Source organism: Pan troglodytes, chromosome 2, assembly GCF_028858775.2.
Source record: "Pan troglodytes isolate AG18354 chromosome 2, NHGRI_mPanTro3-v2.0_pri, whole genome shotgun sequence".
Taxonomy (NCBI): domain Eukaryota; kingdom Metazoa; phylum Chordata; class Mammalia; order Primates; family Hominidae; genus Pan; species Pan troglodytes.
Genome location: NC_086015.1, coordinates 37,120,005 through 37,143,065, shown reverse-complemented (window position 1 = coordinate 37,143,065; position 23,061 = coordinate 37,120,005). Strand labels below are relative to the sequence as shown.

Below are 23,061 nucleotides of genomic sequence, written 5' to 3'. Positions count from 1 at the left end.
ATTTTCTTTAGACATAGGCATACATAAACACTGTTTATAACAACAAACAAACAAACAAACAAACTTGTAAGTACCTAAATGCCAATTAATAGGATGAGGATTAATAAATTACAGTATATAAAAATAATAGAATCTACACAGCCTTTGAAAGAGAGTAAGGTGAACCTAAATATAGTCAAAGACTACAATTCCCATGCAGCTAGGTTGGGGCCATATGACTAGTCGTGGCCAATGACATGTTGAGAGTAACAATTAAGGAATGCTACTTCCAGGCCTAATCCCTAAAATCTCCCACATGATCCTTGGCTCCCTCCCTTTTCTCCCTTTATGCAGCTAGAAGCAAAAGACTCCAGGAGGGTTGCACACATTTTATAATACTGTGGAGGAACAAGCACTTTCAAACATTGCTGGTAGGAAGTACGAAATGATACCTTAAAACACTAAAATTAATTTACAGAAACATTTACTCTTTGAACTATTAATTCCACTTTGGTTGACTCTGAAAACACGCCTCCATACTTACTACCATCACCAACAAAAAAGCCTTACATACTTACTACCACCACCAACAAAAAATTAACATCAACAATAAGGGTGCAAACAAACATCATACATATCTTGACGTGATATCCTGAGGAGGACATTTATATAGTGGTCCAGCCAAAAATACACAACCTGAATGTAACTGTGAAGACACATCATAGAAACCCAAATTGAGGAATGTTTACAAAGTAATTAGCCTATATTCTTAAAAAAATATCATTGGCATAAAAAGACAAAGAAGGCCAAAGGATTGTTCCAGATTAAAGAATTCTAAAGGAAGATGACAAATAAATAGGAAGCATGATTCTGAACTGGAACCTGTACCAGGAAAAAAAAAGGTGCTAGAAAGAACATTATTGTGACAATTAACAAAAAGAGAATATGAACTACAGATTGAATACAAGCATTGTATCTAGTATATTAAGTTTCCTGAATTTAATTACTATGGATATTTAGATAGTATTATTGTTCTTAGGAAATAAACTGAAGTATTATGGGGTAAAGAGTAATAATGCATGTGCAACATACTTCCAAATAGTTCTGAAATAAAAATAATTATACAGAGCTGGGTGCGGTGGCTCAAGCCTATAATCCCAGCACTTTGGGAGGGCAAGGCGGGAGGATCACTTGGGGTCAGGAGTTTGAAACCAGCCTGGCCAACACAGCAAAACGCTGTCTCTACTAAAAATACAAAAAATTAGCCAGGTGTGGTGGCGCCTGCCAGTAGTCCCAGCTACTCAGGAGGGTGAGGCAGGAGAATTGCTTCAACCCGGCAGGCGGAGGTTGCAGTGAGCCAAGATCGCGCCACTGCACTCCAGCCTGGGCGACAGAGCGAGACTCAGTCCCAAAAATAAAATATAATAGGCCGGGCGCGGTGGCTCACGCCTGTACTCCTAGCACTTTGGGAGGCCGAGGTGGGTGGATCACCTGAGGTCAGGAGTTCGAGACCAGCCTGGCCAACGTGGTGAAACCCCGTCTCTACTAAAAATATAAAAATTAGCCAGACGTGTTGGTGCATGCCTGTAATCCCAGCTACTCGGGAGGCTGAGGCAGGAGGATCGCTTGAACCTAAGGGGCAGAGGTTGCAGTGAGCTGAGATCGCGCCGTTGCACTCCAGCCTGGGCAACAAGAGGGAAACTCCATGTCAAAAATAAATAAATAAATAAATAAAATAATAACAATAATAATTATACCCACAGCACGTATGGAGAGAGCAATAAAGTAAATGTGGCACAATCAATGTTACAAATTGGTGAATCTAGGTAAGGTGTACATGAGAGTTCTTTGTATGATTCTTCCGACTTCTCTACAAGTTTGAAATTATTTAAAAATAAAAACTAAAGAAACTCTAAATATCTATATATCTATACTGTGAGAGGAAAATAAATCTCAGGACCCCAAAATCACTAAGCCAAAGGGAAAAGTCAAGCTGGGAACCATGTAGGACAAATGTGTTTCCCATCCTATTCTTAAATAAGATAGCTACAAAAATTAAAAAAAAAAAAGCCACAAATCTCTCTTATAATTTGCCCACAAGGAAGTTTTTGTGGACAAAGGACAGGCAGAACTCAAAGTCATCCCTCTGCTCACATGGAACAAATGTATATATGGTTGTTTCCTTTGCTCTGTTGTTTCACTAAGCCAGACTAAAGCATAAGTGACTATTCCTGCAAATTGCATATTCAGTGAAAGGCTAATCAGAAACTCAAAAGAATGCAACCATTTGTCTCTCACCTACCTATGACCTGGAAACCCCCTCCCACTTTGGGTTGTCCTGCCTTTCTGGACTGAAGCAATGTACATCTTACATATATTGATTGATGTCTCATGTCTCCCTAAAATGTATAAAACCAAACTGTGCCCTGAGTACCTTGGGCATATGTTTTTAGGACCTCCTGAGTCTGTGTCACAAGTACATCCTTAACTTGGCAAAATAAACTGTCTAAATTGATTGAGACTTGTCTCAGATACTCTTTGATTTACAATACATATATATCTTAGCTATATCAAAGATAGATGGAGAGAGACCACAGACATTATGTGCCTCCTGATGAAAGAACTCAGCATCAACTATGAAGCAGTTGACTCCCACCAAAATTTAAAACCCCAAAACAAAATCAAACCGAGCCTGTTCAAGCCTCTACATCCGATTACCGATTTACAAGAAATACAGAAGACAGAGGAACATGGGGATACAGTCAGCAAAACCCAGACCATGGGAATCTCTACGGGACAAAAAATGCAGGTTCTTCAATAGCAAAGGGGAAAAGATATGGCGGAAGAACCTATGGATTAAACGAGCCATAAAAGATAACCAACTTGCCACAATATGGATGAAACGAGGACATTATGCCAAGTGAAATGAGTCAGTCACAAAAAGGCAAATACTGTATGACTCCACTTACGTGATGTATCTAGAGTAGTCAAATTCACAAAGACAGAAAGTAGAAAGGTTGTTGCCAGTGGCTGGGGGGAAGGGGATATGGGGAGTTATCGCATACAGAGTTTCAATTTGGGGAAACATAAAAAGTTCTAGAGATGGATGGTGCTGATGGTTGCACAATCATGTGAATGTAGTCAATGCCACTGGAGTGTACATTGAACAATGGCTAAAATGATAAAGTTCATATTACGTATATTTTACCACAATAAAAATTTTCAAGAGATAACCCATTGCAATGGATGGACCTTATTTGGATCCTGATTCAAACAAATGGTAAATTAAAGGCACACACATGTATTTATGACATTTCTGAAATGATTGGGACACTGTTTAGGTATTTAATGATGAGATCAAAGAATGATTGTTAAAATTCTTACAGGGGTAATAGTTTGGTGTTACGTTTAAAAAACAAAGAGTCCTTACCTTCTAAAGGTATATACTGAAATATTACAAATGAAATAATATGGCATTTGGAATCAGCTTCAAAATAACATGAGAGGAAAAGTAGGTGGGAATTAGACGAAGCTCAAGTGGCCATGAGTTGACGATTGTGAAGTTGGGTCATGGGTACATGGTGGTTTATCTACTCTTCTCTCTGTTTTTTGTATATGTTTGAAATTTTCCATAACAAAAAGTTTTCTTAAGGCAAAAAAAAAAAAAAAAAAAAAAAAACCTACTTTGTAGAAAGAGATTAATGAATAAAAAGTGACTGAAAAAAAAAAAAAACAAAACCGAAAACCCTGGATTCAATAACTTTAAAAGAGCTTCTCTACTGCAGGATTTCTAAGGGCCTTTAACCATTAAAGTGCACAATGATTCTTCAAGTGGGAGACGCAGTGCTCAGCCCATTCCCAGACTTATTTACAAGTACATAGACATGATACCTTTATCCAAAGGTACAGTCCAGATTTTACTTATCTAGTGCTTTCAGGAAGGCACAGTTCTAGGATCAGTGTTCTCAAACCACTTTGGGAAAGAGCTTCCCTTAGCCATTTCCCAGTTTCTGGAGTGATGCTGCCCAGTAATGCACTTCGGAAATCTCTAGGCACTATAGAGAAATCTGGGCTACCTATGTGTAGAGTTTTACATTTTCTTCCTTTCTTCATTTTTCCTTTCTGTGTTTTCCAAACTTCCTATAATGAGCACACATTGTTTTATAATCAGAAAAGAAAATTTCAAAAAGCTACCTTAGTGATGGCCACTTAAAGGTTCATTCTACCTTTGTATGTGTTGGAAAATTGCCATCATCAAATTTATCTCAGTAATGTGAGTCACTGAGGTGCTCCTGGGCCCATTTTTATTTTTCAAAATGACTGTAGGAAATCTGTAAGCAAGCAGGGCAGACACAGAATTCTACCTTGGCAGGCCTGTGCTTGAACCTTCTCTCAGTGATTTCACTAGAAGCCCCTGCCAAGTCAAAGGTTTATCTATGCAGGTGGTGACTACCCTCAGTTACCCGTTAATAAGTATGCTCAAAAATTCCTCAGAGGCCGCTCCAGGCATCTAGCAGGCATGCAGGCAGAAACCAGACATCTAAGGAAGACTATTCCATGGGAGTAGTGAGCCTATTGACCTACCACCAACCTGCTATGGAAAGGTAGAAATCCTTGAAGTCCTTGATCTCCCTGGAACCCTCGCAGGCTGCGAGACACTCGTAAAAGGCTTTGAAGAAGTCGGGAAGGGCCAGCTCCATGTCTGTGATGGATGTTCTCCAGTTCTCACCGTTGTATGCCCGCACTGCTCGGATGAACAGGCTCTGAAAGGCATGGAGAAGCCAGTGAAGCTCGCTCTTGGGCGTGAAGGGAGACAGTCATGAAATCTCAAAGGGAACCAAGACCACCACCAAGCTCGCTCTCATTAGCTCTGAAGAAGCCACACTGGCCCTTGAAGAAGCCAATCAGTGAGTTACTTTATATCTAGAGTTTTCTACTTTGCTTATGATGGGTACATTTCTTATTTAGTTCAATTCAAAAAGTAGCAGGCCCTTGATAATAATCTGAATTAAGGAAAATGGGAAAACTATGACAGAGATCAGATCAGTGGCTGCCAGAAGTCAGGGGTTACAGCAAAAACTTGACTACAAAAGGACAAGAGGAAATTGTTCAGGGGTGATGAAAATATTCTATGTCGTAACTATGATGGCAGTTACAGGACTGGATGTATTTGTCAAAACTTACTGCATTATACACTTAAAATTGATAAATATATTGTATATAAATTGTACCTCAATAAAACTGGTTTTTAAAATGGAATGAAAAGAAAAATATAAGTTTGAGAGCAGGTATATTAGTCTGTTCTCACATTGCTATAAAGAAATACCTCTAGCATGGCCAATATAGGGAAACCCCATCTCTACTAAAAATATAGAAATTACCAGGTGTAGTCACATGCCTGTAGTCCCAGCTACTCAGGAGGCTGAGGCACAAGAATCACTTGAACCTAGGAAGCTGAGATCATGCCACTGTACTCCAGCCTGGGTGACAGAGCGAGACTCTGTCAAAAAAAAAAAAAAAAACCGAGACTGGGTAATTTATAAATAAAAGAGGTTTAATTGGTTCATGGTTCTGCAGGCTATACAGGAAGCATAGCAGCTTCTGCTTCTGGGGAGGCCTCAGGAAACTTATAATCACGGCAGAAGGCAAACGGGGAGCCAGCACTTCACATGGCCAGAGAAGAAGGAAGAAAGAGAGCGGGGAGGTGTTACACACTTTTAAACAACCAGGTCTCATGATAACTCACTCACTATCATGAGAATGGCACAGAGAGGATGGTGCTAAACCATTAATAAAGGATCCACTCCCATGATCCAATCACCTCCCACCAGGCCCCACCTCCAACCCTGGGGATTACAACTGGACATGAGATTTAGGTGGAGACACAGATCCAAACCATATCAGCAGGTGTCTGTCACCCCACTTCCTCCAACAATGCAGTTAAACAGAAGTGCCACCATGCATCAGCACTAGTTACTAGGAAGGGCAACCACATGCCAGATAGTGGAAACTTCAAGGACTTTCTGCTAATTGTTGATTAGACTCGATTAGAAGAGAAATAACAGGAGGCTGAGGCAGGAGAATCATTTGAACCCAGGAGGTGGAGGTTGCAGTAAGCCGAGATCGTGCCATTGCACTCCAGCCTGGGCAACAGGGCAAGACTTCATCTCAAAAAAAAAAAAGAGAGAGAGAAATAAACTAGGACCAAGGAAGTAGCTTGGTCTCCAAGAAATAAGTAGAGATCCTGGATACACACAAAACCTGCTAACTTGCAGAGGCCAGGACAGGCCCTGAATAAGCATGGGACCCTCCATTTGGAGTTCTCAGCTGCTCTGGAATGGTGGTATCTGAAAGCACCCCTTAGAGCTAGAATTTTCACCAAGCTTAAGGCCTCAGGTAAAGACAGTGGATTTTCTTCTTCTTTTTTTTTTTTTTTTTTTTTTTTTTTTGAGGCAGAGTCTTGCTCTGTCGCCCAGGCTGGAATGCAGTGGTGCAATCTCAGCTCACTGCAACTTCCGCCTCCTGGGTTCAGGCAATTCTCTCTGCCTCAGTCTCCCGAGTAGCTAGGATTACAGGTGCCTGCCACCACGCCTGGCTAATTTTTTTGTATTTTTAGTAGAGACAGGGTTTCACCATCTTGCCCAAGCTGGTCTTGAACTCCTGACCTCGTGATCCACCCACCTCGGCCTCCCAAAGTGCTGGGATTACAGGCATGAGCCACCGCGCCTGGCCGAGGGTGGATTTTCTTAAACCTCCTGGGCAGGCCACATGCCCTGGAAATAAGACAGGCTGAGAACTGAAGGAGCCCTTCCTGAAGAATGGGTCAATAAGTAGCCATCTCCAGACAGCTGGTTCTGCAGAAGCAGCGGGGCAGCAGCAGCAGCAAGAAGGACCAAGCAGAAAGAGGAGGCCGCTGATCACACAGGAGGGCAGCACAGCCACCCCAAAAGGGCTCCAGTGAGGGCCAACAGGACTAGTTGAATTCCAGATAAGCCCAGGGCACTGACCACACGCACTCGGCTTCATTCCCCAAACCCTATGAAAACAACAGTGAAGACTATGAAAGGCATAAATTGCTTTCATGGGAGAATGGGAAGGGAGCAAGCAGCAGATGAGATTTCAACAACTTTTGGAAAGGCAGGAAGTGAAATAGTCACAAAGGAGGGGCCAGAGGGGAAGCAAGCTATATGTCCCATTGGCATGCGCAGGCATGAGGGACCACAGGAGGCTGGGGTAAGGCATGGAGCTAGAAGCAGGGCTGCAAGTTTGAACAGGCTGTTGGGGCCCTGGGTCCGCTCCCAGCACTTACCCACCCACCCAAGAGATCACATCTCCCAAAGCCACTCTTCACCAGAGAGTGGCAGTTTATTCTAGAGACTTTACCCATAAAGGCTGAGGAGTCAGGGACCAGACATAGCAGAGGCCAAGTGGAGGCATGAGGCTAAAATCAGGAAGCAGGTGAAGTATTGCTACTCACCTGGGTGACCCTGTCCCTCTCCCCACACTGGTTCTCAGACACCAGCAGAGGAGTATGCGCACCCCACCAGCCCTGCAGAAGGCTGGTGAAGTCTTCCCTGGAAAACTGACAGATACCCCCAAAAAGAGACTTCCACACATACATTTTCCCTAGCAGTCAAAAAGTGAGCCTGAGATCTGATCACTGTACAGAAAACCCTGTGGTCAGGCCTTGGGAACTATAGCTCCTAGTGGATATTTTCCACATATCCCCATTTTCTTTTCTTTTCTTTTTTTTTTTTTTTTTTGAGACAGAGTCTCGCTCTGTCGCCCAGGCTGGAGTGCAGTGGCGCAATCTCAGCTCATTGCAACCTCCGTCTCCCGGGATGAAGTGATTCTCCTGCCTCAGCCTCCCGAGTAGCTGGGTTTACAGACATGCTGAGTTACCACGCCCAGCTAATTTTTGTATTTTTAGTAGAGACGGGGTTTCACCATATTGGCCAGGCTGGTCTCAAACTCCTGACCTCAGGTGATCCATCCGCCTCGGCCTCCCAAAGTGCTGGGATTACAGGCATGAGCCACTGTGCTCGGCCAAATTCCCATTTTCAACAATGCCCTGCCCTTGCTTGAAACCCAGGCCCCCAGTGCCTGAGTTCCAGAAGACCTTGACAATAGTGAGTGCTCAAAAGGGCGAGATCGTTCTTTCTTATTGTTGTTCTTATGACTAATTCTCATCAAAACTCTTCTTCATAGATGTGCAGATTTAAGTATCCTCTACTCTGTCACATCAGCCTTCCTAACTCGTCTTCATTTTCTACCTTAATATATTTAGGGTGTGTTTGTGTGCATGTGTGTATAAAAATATATGCCTTCTCATTTCATCAAAACTGGAGATTTATGTTTCTTATTTCTTGTGTTCCTGGTCATTTTAGATGATTTCCAAGATATGTCTTTAATCTACCCTCTTAAAACTAAATAATTAAATGACCATATTTCTAAAATGTAGCATTTAAAGGGAACATGGCTTTCAAAATCATCACGGCATACAAAATGTCATTATTAAATGGATCACTTTGTGCTAAAAGTCAATCATTTCTATTGTCATAATATTCAGCAAATGTCACCAAAAATCACTAGAGGTCCTTAGCTATCAGCAGCTGCTTATGGAGAGACATTTCTTTAACAGTCCAGGTTGCCACTAACTGCCACATAAAAATCCGAACATACTTCATATGACTTGGTTTCCAGGTCTTTAATGTAGTCCTCGGCCCCAGGCAGGCTCTTATAATATGCCATGTTCCTCTTCATCATTTCGTCATCAGGATGCTTCAGTAGAAAGGTGTGAGCAGCGGCAATGGCTTTGGGGAGATTATTTGCCTAAAAGGACAAAGAATATAAAAGCTACTCCATGGATGCTAAGTGGTAATTTTTGTAAAACAAGAATATCTGCTTAGTCCTTCGGAAACTTTGTGTTGCTATAACTTTTCCAGATAAAGGTTCCGTGACTTCCAGGGCCCCTCAAGACCAAGTCCAGGCACTGTGAGACAAGTGCTGATTTCCTGAAAGCGACTGTCTGGATGGCCTCGGTCTGCCTTTCCCAATCTACTCTGCACTGGCTACATGCCCCAGGAGGCTGGCCTGTGTGGACTATAACAACAGACTCCCTCGCTCTCTGGCTTCCAAAGAGGTTCACCCATGAGGAGCCCCAGTAGATGACTGAGGAAGGGAAGAGAGTAAGGTCATGTTATTTCATTTCCTGGTTCCCTCCCTGCACAGTCCTCTTGGGCTGCTATGTCCCTTAATTGAAGGTCACAGTTCTTCTCAAGGTGACCCTCTCCATAGAGTCTCCCTCCTTCCTGGTTTCAATCACTGCTCTCTCCCCTGCCCCTTTTGGCCTAGGGTTGGTCATATCCCACTGCTATCACCCCTGTGGCAGAACACTATCTCTTGTGGATTCCCCATGCACTGCACACACCTTTGTAAATAACCACCTTCTTAAACTTTCCTCCAATTACCCAATATGACTGCACCATATCTTTTCCACTGGAACCTTGACAAATATATTGTTTTCCCAAATCCCCCACAGACCTTCTGCTAACATTCTCAATGACTCCACCACCTCCTCACTTATTCATCCATTCACGCAGCAATAAACGTCATATTACAAGAGCACCATTTCTAGGTTGTGGGTCTATAACAATAAGCAAAACAGGAAAAAAAAAATCCCCACCTGCATGGACCATATATTCTGTTAAGTTCTCCCTGTCTCCTAGTGGCCTCAATTAAGAGCCTCTCTGTTGGGCTAGTTCTGGGTTCTGCCTTCCCGCATTTTACGCCACCCTACAATCTCAGTGGTACGTCTATCTCCCCCATCAGACTATGATCCTCGGGGGACCCAGCTGTGTGTCATTCATTATCTGGATTCCTGGTGCCTCACACAGTCCTCAGGACAAGGCAGGACACAATAAGTATCTGTGATTTGAACATAATGACATTATGACCATAAAATAGAATAAAATTAATTCACATTTTCCTCTCTTTTCCCCTCTGTCTTCTCTCCATTGAAGGGGCCAATGATTCTGAGTTTCACTGCCTCAGGGGAGGTAGATATCTGGTCAGAACCAGCAAATTATTCACTTGAAAAAAGCCTGCACTCACAAAAGAGCCTGACAGGTTTGAGGGGAGAAAGAAATTGGAGAGGAGCTGCAGGAAGAAGCTGACTGGCCTGGAAGAAGAAGAGGGAGAAAGGGAATCTCCCAGGCTAGGAAAAAAGTTTCCCTTGGGATCTGTGAGAGCAGCAGGGCTGTGGGCCCCGGAGCTTCAGGGCTGGCACTTATCGGCAGTGTTCAAGATGGCAGAAGTCCTCAGGAAGAACAGGTATGTTATGGCAGGGCCTCAGGAGGGCAGGCAAATAAGGATGCAGAGGCCTCCCTGTGAGGACTCATGACCACCAACCAGAGGGCCCCCCATGCTGATGGACTCTTGGCACAACCTGGTAGGGAGAAGGGCAGGCACCTGTGCATGTGCACAGAGACTCAGCCAATCCAGAGGGACGCTCCAAGGCAGGAATTAGGGAATTCGGTTTAGACAGAGAAAATAAAGGAATATTTGGTATACCCTAGATTTCTAAGAGTCATAGGATGGCATATATCTGTACCGAATTGCCCCAGAATTGGAACCAAGTCATTTTGAGACAATGGCAGTGGCCACATCAGAGAAGTGGTGGGTGGTGATGAGGGCAGACTCCCAGATGTCAATGCTGATGTTTTGGGAATGCCAATTAGTGGCTTTTGGCAGGGCTGCCTTTAAAACAGCCCTACAGAAAGCTTCACACTCCTGGCCAGAAAAAGGCTAGTCTTCAGCTGGAAGGAAGGGAGAGGGTATGAATGCTGCCTTTTAAAGCATTTGCCAATGAAATTAGAGTCACTAATTCTCAGAACAGCACTTAGAAAGAGGGGCACAGAGGCCGGGAGCAGTGGCTCATGCCTGTAATCCCAGCACTTTAGGAGGTCGAGGTGGGTGGATCACGAGGTTAGGAGTCCAAGATCAGCCTGGCCAAGATGATGAAACCCCATCTCTACTAAAAAGACAAAAATTAGCCAGGCGCAGTGGCAGGTGCTTGTAATCCCAGCTACTCGGGAGGCTGAGGCAGGAGAATCACTTGAACCCGGGGGGCGGAGGTTGCAGTGAGCCAGGATCGCACCACTGCACTCCAGCCTGGGTGACACAGTGAGATTCCGTCTCAAGAAAGAAAGAAAGAAAGAAAGGAATAGAAAGAGGGGCACAGAGTAGGATTTTTAAGGCTTCTAACTTAGGATGTGAGTTTTACAAAACGGAATCTCTTCCTGAAGAGAAAAGAGTGATTTTATTTACTTCAACTCAGGCTCTGCAGCTGGAACATGGAAACACATCTTGGCTACCAAACCTCTGACAGACCCCAGGCAGATTTTGGAGAAGGTGGTAGGGATGGAGGGAACCACCTTGCCTTGGGTTCCTGAGATACAGCCACCAGCATGAGCCACCCTAAATCAGCCATGACACAGAGGCAGGCTCTGTGGTTCCGGGGAGATAGAGGCCACAGCCAGGCAAGGCCTGGGGTTAAGAGTGCCTGTGAGTCAGTGTTCTCTGTCCAGGTCAGAGCTCAACAGTCATTAAGGATTTGATGAAGTGCTCTGGACTACTTTTTGCTTGGCCTATGAGAAAAATGAGTTTTTCGTGGAAGATGGTAATTGTGGAGAGAACCCAAAGAAAGCTAATGACGTGGACCTAGAGTACGCTGGTGACGAGAAACCTATGATGCACTTGAGGCTGCACACCAGTAGCACAGCCCTTTTCTACAAGAGCACACATCCAAACCTCCTCGCCTCCCTCTGGCAGTCGGAACCCACCATTGCTATTCCAGTGATCAATTGAGGCATTTCTCCTTCATCACTGAAACAGAGAACTGCAACTCAGAACAGCAGAGTAACATTTATCCACGTCCTGCCACAGCGCACTATCTACCTTCATATCGACCTCCAGCCTTCAGGTGCCAGGTAGAATGTATGGGTCTGCCACCCATCTTTTCCTCTCTATCCATAAACAGAGTTTAAAGATGTAAACATCACTTTTTTTTGACACAAGAGTCTTGTTCTGTCACCCAGGCTGGAGTGCAGTGGTAAGATCATAGCTCACTGCAGCCTTGACTTTCTGGGCTCAAGTGATCCTCCAGCCTCAGCCTCCTGAGTAGCTGAAACTAGAAGGGCACGCCACCACACCCAGCTAATTTTTTAATGTTTTTGTACAGATGAGATCTCATTATATTGCCCAGGCTGGTCTTGAACTCTTGGACTCAAGAGATCCTCCCACCTTGGCATCCCAAAGTGCTGGGATTATAGGCATGAGCCATTATGCCAGGCCATAAACATCATTGAGAAAAAATACACCATACAATATCTCCACCAAAAATTACTTTTTCAGTTATATCTTCCATTGAAACAATTAAGTAACATTCACGTTTATTAATAAAATTCTTAGCTTTTTCCTGCCCTATAAGAGATCTCAAAATGTTAAGATGGTGGCCGGGCACGGTGGTTCAAATCCCAGACTGTAATCTCAGCATTTTGGGAGGCCAAGGTAGGTGGATCACTTGAGGTTAGAAGTTCGAGACCAGCCTGGCCAACATGGTAAAACCCCATCTCTACTAAAAATACAAAAATTAGCTGGGTGTGGTGACACATGCCCGTATTCCCAGCTACTCAGGAGGCTGAGATACAAGAATTGCTTGCACCCCGGAGGCAGAGGTTGCAGTGAGCTGAGATCGTGCCACTGCATTCCAGTCTGGGTGACAAAGTGAAACTGTGTCTCAAAAAAAACAGATAGATAGATAGATAGATAGTATTTTACTGACTTTCAACTAAGTGATTGTTACAAGACCTGTAAAGGGTTTTGAAGAGAAGCTATGACCATCCTAACCTTTTGGGGCCACCATGATGAAGGAGAAAACCCATGCCTTATGGTCACATTGAGTAAAATGTTCTTCCCCTCTTCCCTGTATCACTTGTTCAAATTCATCTGTATATTAAAGAAATCAGAGGTTCTAGTATTCTCTAGGTTTAAAAATAAAATGATTTCCTCTTGATTATGTGACCTAAATTTGGTTCAGAACATATTTGCCAAAAGCTATACAAAAAAAGAATTAGATAAGTCATTTTTAGCTTAAAAAATGATGCTTCGTATGAACCAGCCCTCATTTTCAACATTCTGGAATTTTATTAATCTCATTCCCTGCTTCTGTTTTAAAACTGTTTTCTTTTAATTGCCAGAACAAACATTCACAAAACTGATACTTTAAATAAAACTGTAACTAAGCATAGAAGTATAGAAGTAACCCAGCTTTTCCCCTCTTTGGGGTTTTGTGTTATTTTATTGCTCATATAAATACAACATACACGTGGCTCTGTCTCGGTGGAAATCTGAAAAAACAGATCTTGCAGTCCGGAAACTGAAAACAAAGTTTAAAAACAAAAACCTTCTACCTCAAGAGTCTAGGATATGCCATGAATTTATTTTTGTAGTAATTTTAAAAAACACAATATATTCCTTTTAAAATCTTTCTCAGAGAAAGGAGAAACTGGGCTTTGAGAGGGCTCTTTTAGCCAAACCCTGTGAAGACCCACCAAGCTAGAGCCTCTTTATCTAGTGACAGGGAATCTAACCATTCTTAAAACTTGTGGGTCCTCAGAGTGAGAACCCATAGGATAGAGAACTGCAATTTGTGGCTATTTTTAGCCAGCAATCACAGAGAGAACTTAAGCAGCCATTAAAAGGAGGCAGTGAACTGTGTTAAATTCTAGATGAAAGAGAGAAACAGCGGAGAGGGCCAATCCTGATGACTCACGGTGCACGAGGTCCCCTTTAAGCAGGGATGTGTCCTTGCAAGGAGTCCCTGCCCTTCCCTGGCCTCAATTTCATCCTCTTTAAAAGGAACTAGTCAGCTGGGTGCAATGGCTCACGACTGTAATCCCAGAACTCTGGGAGGCGAGGTGGGAGGATCACTTGAGTTCGGGAGTTCGAGATCAGCCTGGGCAACGTGGCGAAACTCTGTCTCTACAAAAAATACCAAAAAATTAGCTAGGTGTGGTGGCGCGCGCCTATAATCCCAGCTACTCAGGAGGCTGAGGTGGAGGATCACCTGAGCCTGAGGAGGTCAAGGCTGCAGTGAGCCATGATAGCGCCTCTGCACTCCAGCCTGGGCGACTGTGAGACCCTGTCTCAACAAAAAATAAAAATAAACGGTACTTGTCGGCTCCTCAGGTCTTCTGCTTTATTATCGCAAGTCACCAATCACTTGAGAAAAAAGGCGACTTTAATGGTATATACAGAAAAGAGGCGTCTGCCCTCAAATAACAGAGAACGTTTATCAGGCACTTTGTTGGGTGCCTGGCGCTGTACTGCGTTCTGTGTACGTATTCTCTACCTTAGAGTTACCCTTCAAGAAAGGCATTTTCATCTTTAGTTGAGATGAAGAAGGAGGCAGGATTTGGAGGAGACCTTTGGCGGGGCTGGATGGGAGGGAGCCAGGTCTAGAACTGGAGGGGCAACGCGGCCCTGGGCGCAGGGGCGGGGCCAGGGCCTGGAGGCTGGGTCAGGGGCGGGGCCGGGGCCTGGGACGGGGCGAGGCGGACTTGCCTTGAAGTAAGCGAACTGCAGGAACTTGTAGGGCTCGCGGCGCTGGAAGTCCGCCAGCACCTCGCGGCTGGGCTGGGACTGGCGGAAGGCTGGCAGGCCCTGCTTGCAGCGCTTGAGGCAGTGCGCGCGGCGCAGCAGGCCCCCGAAGAGGCGCAGCTCGGGATAGCTGGCGAGGCCGGCGGCGGGCTCGGGCTGCGGCGCGGCGCTGCAGTTGCGGTGGCAGAAGGCCTCGCTGTCGCGCAGCAAGCGGTGCAGCCGCAGGCTGATCTCCAGGTAGCCCACGCTCTCGGCCCAGTGCTCGCCGCTGTACTTGTCCAGCGCGTGCCGGTAGGCCGACTCAAGCGGCATCAGCTCGTCCCGTGGGAAGCTGCGGAAGCTGTAGCGTTCGTATTGGGCGCGCCCGGCGCGCAGCGCGCAGGCCACGCACAGCAGCGCTAGCAGCGCCGCGGCCCCCCGGCGCTCCGGCCCCATCGCGCCCGGCGAAAGAAAGGAAGGAAGGAAGGGACGAAGGAAGGGAAAAGGGGAGGGAGAAGGAAAGGAAAGAGGACGGTGCGACGCAGCGGGCCCAGTGCTTTCGGGGCGGGGACGCCAGCCTCCGGCCCGCCCCGTCCGGCCGCCCCTCCCCACCCAGCCGGGGGATCTGGGCGCCAGCTGCCAGCGCCGAGAGGGTGCCCAGGGAAGGCGCGCTGCGCACTGGTTCACGCAGGCTGATGCGCATGATGGGGCTCTGCCGCTCATTCACTTGGAGACCCGCCTGCAAGGCCGACGCGGCCCTAATAGATTATATACCTCGGCCCTACGGTCTATATAATCTGCGATCTTTATATTCGCTTGGAGGTTTGTGAAAACGAAGATTCCTGGGCTGTGCCCCCAGAGTTTCTGATTCAGAAAGTCTGGGGTGGAGGTCTGACGATTTGTGTGTTTAACCAGCACCCTGATGAGGCTAATGCTGCGGGCCCAAGGGCCGCACTTTTAATAGCACTGCCCAACCTCAAATTTTAGTGAGAGAAAAAGACAGTGCAAAAATAAAATTAATAAGGATGTCAGCACTTTGTAAACTGTATAGCTAGTCAGGTTGAAGATGTGCACACCTTATGAATCTGCAACACCATTCGGTGGAATATGCTGGAGAAGCTTGCGCGTGTGCATCAAAAAACATGGATGGAATGTTAATGGCAGCACTTTAAAAAAATCTTTAAACTTTTAAATCTTGAAATAATTTACAAGAAAGCTGCAAAAACAGTACAAAAAATTCCTATATACCCTTCATCAAGATTCACAAGTTGCTAACGTTATACCACATTTCTATCTTTACATTTTTTTCTGACTCATTTGAGATAGGTTGCATATATCAGGCCCACTGTCCCTTAGTCTTTTTTTTTCTTTTTTTTTTTTTTGAGACAGAGTCTCGCCCTGTCACCCAGGCTGGAGTGCAGTGGCGCGATCTCGGCTCACTGCAACCTCCGCCTCCCGGGTTCAAGCAATTCTCCCTGCCTTAGCCTCCCGAGTAGCTGGGATCACAGGCACACGCCACCATACCTGGCTAATTTTTCTATTTTTTACTAGAGATGAGGTTTTGCCATGTTGGCCAGGCTGTTCTTGAACTCCTGACCTTAGGTGATCTACCCGCCTCTGCCTCCCAAAGTGCTGGGATTACAGGCGTGAGCCACCGTGCCCAACCCCTTAGTCTTTCAGTATGTATGTCCTAAGAATGAAACTATCAGACAATCAAATTTAGGAAATTTAATACTGATAGAAGACTTCAATCATGTTCCATTTCCAGTTTTGTCAGCTGTTCCAATTATGTCTTTCATGGCACTTTTTTCTCTTAGGATGCAGTCCATCCATGATCACTGTTACATCTAGTCTATTTCATATCCTTTAAACTGGTTCCTCGGCTTTTCTTGTCATGCCGTTGTCATTTTTGAAAAATATAGGCCAAAACAGCAATGAGATACCACTACAAAATCCAAAACACTGACAATGTCACATGCTGACAAGGATGTGGAGCAACAGGAACTCTCATTCATTGATAGTGGCAATGCAAAATGGTACATACAGTTTAGAAGACAGTTGGGCCGTTTCTTACAAAACTAGGCATACTCTACTCATACAATCCAGAAATTGCACTTCTTGGTATTTACCCAAATGGGTTAAAACTTATGCACACACCTGCGAATGGATGTTTGTAGCAACTTTATTCACAATTACCATAACTTGGAATCAACCAAGATGTCCTTCAGTGGGTAAGTGGATACATAAACTGTGGTATATACACACAATGGAATTTTATTCCAAGCCAAAAAGAAATGAGCTATCAAGCCATGAAAAGACATGGAGAAGTCTTAAGTGCATATTACTAGGTTGAAAGAAGCCAATCTGAAAAGGCTACATACTGTGTGATTCCAGCCAAATGACATTCTGGAAAAGGCAAAACTATGGAGACAGTAAAAGGATCAGTGGTTGCTGAGAATTATGGAAAGGGAGGAATGAATGGGTAGAGAACAGAGGATTATTGGAGCAGTGAAACTATTCTATATGATAGTATAATGGTGGATATATGCTATACATTTGTTAAAATCCATAATATGTACAACACTAAGAGTGAGCCCTAATGTAAACCGGACTTTGGGTGATAACGATGTGTTGATGTAGGTTCAAATGTACCATTCTAGTGCAAGACATTGACAGTGGGGGAGCTTGCGCATGTTGTAGGGTCATGGAGTATATTTGAACTCTGTAGTTTCCGCTCAGTTTCGCTATGAATCTAAAACCACTCTAAAAAATAAAGTCTTTTTTTTGTTTTTTGTTTTGTTTTGAGATGGAGTCTCGCTCTGCTGCAGAGGCTGGAGTGCAATGGCATGATCTCAGCTCACTGCAATCTCCACCTCCAGGGTTCAAGCGATTCTCCTGCCTCAGCCTCCTGAGTAGCTAAGATTACAGGCCCGTGCCACCATGCCAGGCTAATTTTTGTATTTTTAGTAGAGACTGGTTTCACCGTATTGGTCAGTCTGGTCTCGAACTCCTGACCTCATGATCCACCCGCCTCGGCCTCCTAAAGTGCTGGGATTACAGGCATGAGCCACCGCGCCTGGCCTTTTTTTTTTTTTTTTAAAGAACACAGGCCGGTTAACTTTATAAAAAGTTCCTCATTTGAGGTTTTCCTGATGTTTCCTCATGACTAAATTCAGATTAAGCTCATGACTAAATCCAGATTAAGCTCATGACTAAATTCAGATTAAGCTCTTTGGCTAGAATGCCACAGAAGCAATGTGCCATCTGTCTCAGGTGTAAAATCTAAATAACACAATGCCCACCCCTTGTCTGTGTTAATTTTGATCATTTTATTAAGGTGATGTCTGTTTTCCCTACTTCATTTGTTTTCTTTTGTAATTAACAAGTGTCTACAGTAAGGTAATGCAACATTGTTCTTAATGGCAGAAAGCAGGAATAACCTGTCCATAAACAGAAGAGTAGATTTAAAAAAAAGAGAGTAAATGCATATAGAAGAATATATTACAGCAGGGAAAATGAAAGAATTAGAGCTACAAATAACAGTTCAATCTGGGGGCAGGGGGGATCCATCGAGAATGATTCCATTTGCCTAAAGTTTTTTTTTTTTTTTTTTTTTTTTGAGACAGAGTCTCGCTCTGTCGCCCGGGCTGGAGTGCAGTAGCGCCATCTTGGCTCACTGCAACCTCTACCGCCCGGCTTCAAGCGATTCTCCTGCCTCAGCTTCCCGAGTAGCTGGGATTACAGGCACCTGCCACCACACCCAGCTAGTTTTTTTTTTTTTTTTTTTAAGACTGAGTCTCACTCTGTTGCCCAGGCTGGAGTACAGTGGCGCAATCTCGGTTCACTGCAACCTCTGCCTCCCAGTTTCAAGCAATTCTCCTGCCTCAGCCTCCTGAGTAGCTGGGATTACGGGCGCCCGCCACCACAGCTGGCTAATATTTTGTATTTTTAGTAGAGATGGGGTTTTACCATGTTGGTCAGGCTGGTCTCAAACTCCTGACCTCAAGTGATCCACCCATCTTGGCCTCCCAAAGTGCTGGGATTACATGCGTGAGCCACTGCACCCGGCCTGCACCCGGCTAATTTTTGTAGTTTTTAGTAGAGACAGGGTTTCACCATCTTGGCTAGGCTGGTCTTGAACTCCTGACCTTGTGATCCATCCACCTCGGCCTCCCAAAGTGCTGGGATTACAGGCATGAGCCACCACGCCCGGCCTTTTTTTTTTTTTTTTTTTAGTTATTAGTGCTCTTTCCTGCCTATCAAGGATTGATCCTTTCATAAAAATTCAATAAAAATAAATTATTAGAAAAATAGGCCGGGTGCGGTTGCTCACACCTGTTATCCTAGCACTTTGGGAGGCTGAGGGGGGTGGATTGCCTGAGCTCAGGAGCTCAAGACCAGCCTGGGCAACATGGTGAAACCCCATCCCTACTAAAATACGAAAAAATCAGCCTGGCATGGTGGTGTGAGCCTGTAGTCCCAGCTACTCAGGAGGCTGAGGTTTAATTGCGAGAACCCAGGAGGTGGAGGTTGCAGTGAGCCAAGATCATGCCACTGCGCTCCAGTCTGGGCGATAAAGTGAAACTCTGTCTCAAAAACAAACAAACAAAAACTACTAGAGGCTAGGCGTGGTGGCTCACGCCTGTAATCCCAGCACTTTGGGAGGCCGAGGGAGGCGGATCACCTGAGGTCGGGAGTTTGAGACCAGCCTGACCAACATGGAGAAACCCCATCTCTACTGAAAATATAAAAGTAGCGGGGCATGGTGGCACATGCCTGTAATCCCAGCTACTCAGGAGGCTGAGGCAGGAGAATCGCTTGAATCCAGGAGGCAGAGGTTGCAGTGAGCCAAGATCGTGCCATTGCACTCCAGCCTGGGCAATAAAAGCGAAACTCTGTCTAAAAAAATAAAAATAAAAAATTACTAGAACAATGAAATAAAAATAGATGCATAATGATTTTGTTCATTATTAGATTCAACAGATAGACTTACTTTCTCAAATTGCTGCAAGTTTCTAAGTGCCTAGGCGGAATTTCTGTACTTATTGCACAGCACTGGTCTAAGGATCAGACTTGGAGAAGTATTAGTCTATATTAGAGCATGTACCATGTTTAGAGATGAGTGCCTGCAGGGTGACAGCCTTCTCATGGTCCCTTCATATTCTCCAGTATGCAGGGGGCTTTGCATCCAACACACTCTGTCTGTGCATTTAAATGGGAACCAAACAGTACACTATGAGCAGAAGCATAGCCTTGTGAAAATAACTCAGGCCCTAATGTCAGGCAATGTAACTTTAGAGACTCTACTGCTCCCCAGCTCTGTGGCTACTGGCAAGTCATTTAACTCCTCTGGGTCTCAGCTTTCTCATCTGTGAAATGTGGATAATAGCATGCAGCTCGGATTGGGAGGAATAGTGACACATACTGGTAAAGCATTCAGCACAACAATGGCTATTACTACTATTGCTATTTCAACTACAAACATAGTCAAATACTAAAAATCTCAGAAACAATCTACAATCTATATTCCTTTGGCAAGCTTATACTGTAAAGGGCTAGAACATAAATATATTCAGTTTTGTAGGTCCTAAGATCTGTGTTGCAACTACTCCATTCTACCATTGCAGCGTGAAAGCAACCATATGCAATATGCAGAGGATTATAGGTGGCTGTGTTCTAAGAAAACTATTTATGTGTAATCTTGGCACTTTGGCAGCCAAAGTGGGCAGATTACTTGAGGCCAGGAGTTCAAGACCAACCCTGGCAACAAGGCAAGATCTTGTCTTTAGAAAAAAAAATTATTCAGGCATGGTGGCACTCGCCTGTAGTCCCAGCTACTTAGCTACTCAGGAGGCCGACATGGGACGACTGCTTCAGCCCAGGAGTTCAAGGCTGCTGTGAGCTATGATTGCACCACTGCACTCCAGCCTGGGTGACAGAGCAAGACTGTGTCTAGAAAAACAAAACAAAACAAAAAAACAAAAACCAACCCCACAAAACTTTATTTATGGACACTGACACAGGAAACTTACAACATTTTCAAATGCCATAAAATATTATTCTTTTGATTTTTTTTCATTCATTTAAAAATGTAAAAACCATTTTTAGGTGGCAGGCCATAGAAAAACTGGCAGCAAATTGTGCCGATTCTTAGTAAAAAGAATTTTAAAAAAGAAAAAGAAAAACAGGCAGCAGGCCAGATTTGATCCTCTGCCCTTAGTTTGCCAACTCCTGCTCTAAACCCTTTCTACCTCAATTCAGTTAAAAATACCTATTGCATATGATAACCTTGAGTGTACAGAGTAGGAAAGAAGGTAGAAGAAGTTGAATCTGCCATGTGTTAAGGATTTTTGTTTTGTTTTGTTTTTAAACTTCATTCTGCAATAATTTCAGGCTTAGAAACAAAAAGTTGAAAAAAAGAGTAAAAAGAATTCCTTCATTGATTTTCCAAATGTTAACATTTTACCACATTTGCTTTTCTTTCTCACGTTCTTTTCATGCCTGGAATACCATTTCTCTCCCTCTCTCTCTCTCTCTCCATTTTTTTTTTTTTTTTGTGAACTGTTTGAGAATCAGTTGCAAAGATGATGCCCTTTTGTTTCCTAAAAAACAAGGATGTTCTTTTATATAACCATTACCAAAATTACCATTACCGTTACCCAAATCAATACACTAATACAAAACTATTATTTAATATTTAGACCGTGTACCATTATCAAAATCAGAAAGTTAACATTGATGCGGCCGGGCACAGTGGCTCATGCCTGTAATCCCAGCACTTTGGGAGGCCGAGGTGGGCAAATCACTTGAGGTCAAGAGCTCCAGACCAGCCTGGCTAACATGGTGATACCCCATCTCTACTAAAAATACAAAAATTAGCCAAGCCTAGTGGTGGGTGCCTGTAATCCCAGCTACTTTGGAGGCTGAGGTGGGAGAATCACTTGAACCTAGGAGGCGGAGGTTGCAGTGAGCCGAGATTGTGCCACTGCACTCCAGCCTGGGTGACAGACTGAAACTCTGTCCCCTCACTCCCCCAAAAAGGAAATTAACATTGATGCATGGTACTAATCTAACCTACAAGTCTAATTCTGATTTCATCAACTGTCCCACTAACATCCTGTATATACCAAGCTTCTTATCGTCATCATCTCTGGTAATTTCCCCAATTATCCAGTGAATTTGATATTATTAGCCCTGCTTGACCAACAAAGAAACTAAGCTCAGAGAGGTTAAGTAATTTGCCCACAGTTACACAGACAGTAAGTGGCAGAGCTGGAATTCCAACTCAAGTGTACTTCCTCCAGAGCCCTTGTTCTTTAATACTGAACTAGAATTGCAGAGCTTGGAAAGGACTTCACAGTGCAAGGACACGGAATTGGTACTCCAGGCATGAAAAGAAGCCAGGCACGGTGGCTCATGTCTGTAATTCCAGCATTTTGGGAGGTCCAGGCAGGTAGATTGCTTGATCCCAGAACTTCAAGACCTGCCTGGGAAACGTGGTGAGACCCTGTCTCCACAAAAAATACAAAAATTAGCCGGGTGTGGTGGCGCACGCCTGCAGTCCCAGCCACTTGGTAGGCTGAGACGGGAGAATTGCTTGAGCCCAGGAGGCCAAAGCTGCAGTAAGCCGTGATCGCGCCCCACTCCAGCCTGGGTGACAGAGTGAGACCCTGTCTCAAAAAAAAAACAAAAACAAAACAAAAAAACAACCCCCAAACCAAAAAACAAAAACCTAAGAAAGAAAAGCCAGTAACTGATACTTTCTCAATCTCTCAATGAAATGTCCTTTCTGATACTTTCTCAATCTCTCAAGGAAATGTCCAGTAGGAAAGGAGAAAGGAGTGAACAAATAGAATTTTGGCTACTTTGTTATACAATGTAAAAAGGCTTTTTGGAACACCAAGGCACAAACTAAGGTTATTTAAAAAAAAATTTTTTTTTTGATACAGAATTTCGCTGTTATTGCCCAGGCTGGAGCGCAATGGCTCGATCTCAGTTTACTGCAACCTCCACCTCCCGGGTTCAAGCGATTCTCCTGTCTCAGCCTCCTCAGTAGCTGGGATTACAGGCGCCTGCCACCACGCCCGGCTAATTTTTGTATTTTTAGTAGAGACGGGGTTTCATCATGCTGGTCAGGCTGGTCTGGAACTCCTGACCTCAGGCGATCCGCCCGCCTCGGCCTCCCAAAGTGCTGGGATTACAGGCGTGAGCAGGATTTTCATTCTAACAAGTTCCAGGTGAGTTGATACAGTGGCTCCAGGGACCGACCACATTTTGCTAACCCCTGGCTTAGAGTTATTCAAAGAGCCCGTATATGAGACGCGGATTCCATCTAGGGCGTTTAGGTTTAATGATTAACAATTTCCCTCTTCTGCTCTCTCAAAGCAGCCAGGGAACAGGGAGACCATGATTCATGTCCAATCCCCGAGGCGCGTTATCAAG

At 44.4% G+C, this 23,061-nt stretch overlaps 1 protein-coding gene across 1 annotated transcript in view; it reads right to left on the bottom strand.

Moving 5' to 3' along the window:
• Positions 1 to 15,091, bottom strand: part of CRTAP (cartilage associated protein) — a 29,139-nt gene extending 14,048 nt beyond the window's left edge. Inside the window, 3 exon segments of the mRNA NM_001280476.1 lie at positions 4,571 to 4,742; positions 8,662 to 8,811; positions 14,605 to 15,091. Of these exon segments, the coding sequence (NP_001267405.1) occupies positions 4,571 to 4,742; positions 8,662 to 8,811; positions 14,605 to 15,075 (793 nt within the window). The 5' untranslated portion in view covers positions 15,076 to 15,091.
• Between the last annotated feature and the right edge of the window lie 7,970 nt (positions 15,092 to 23,061).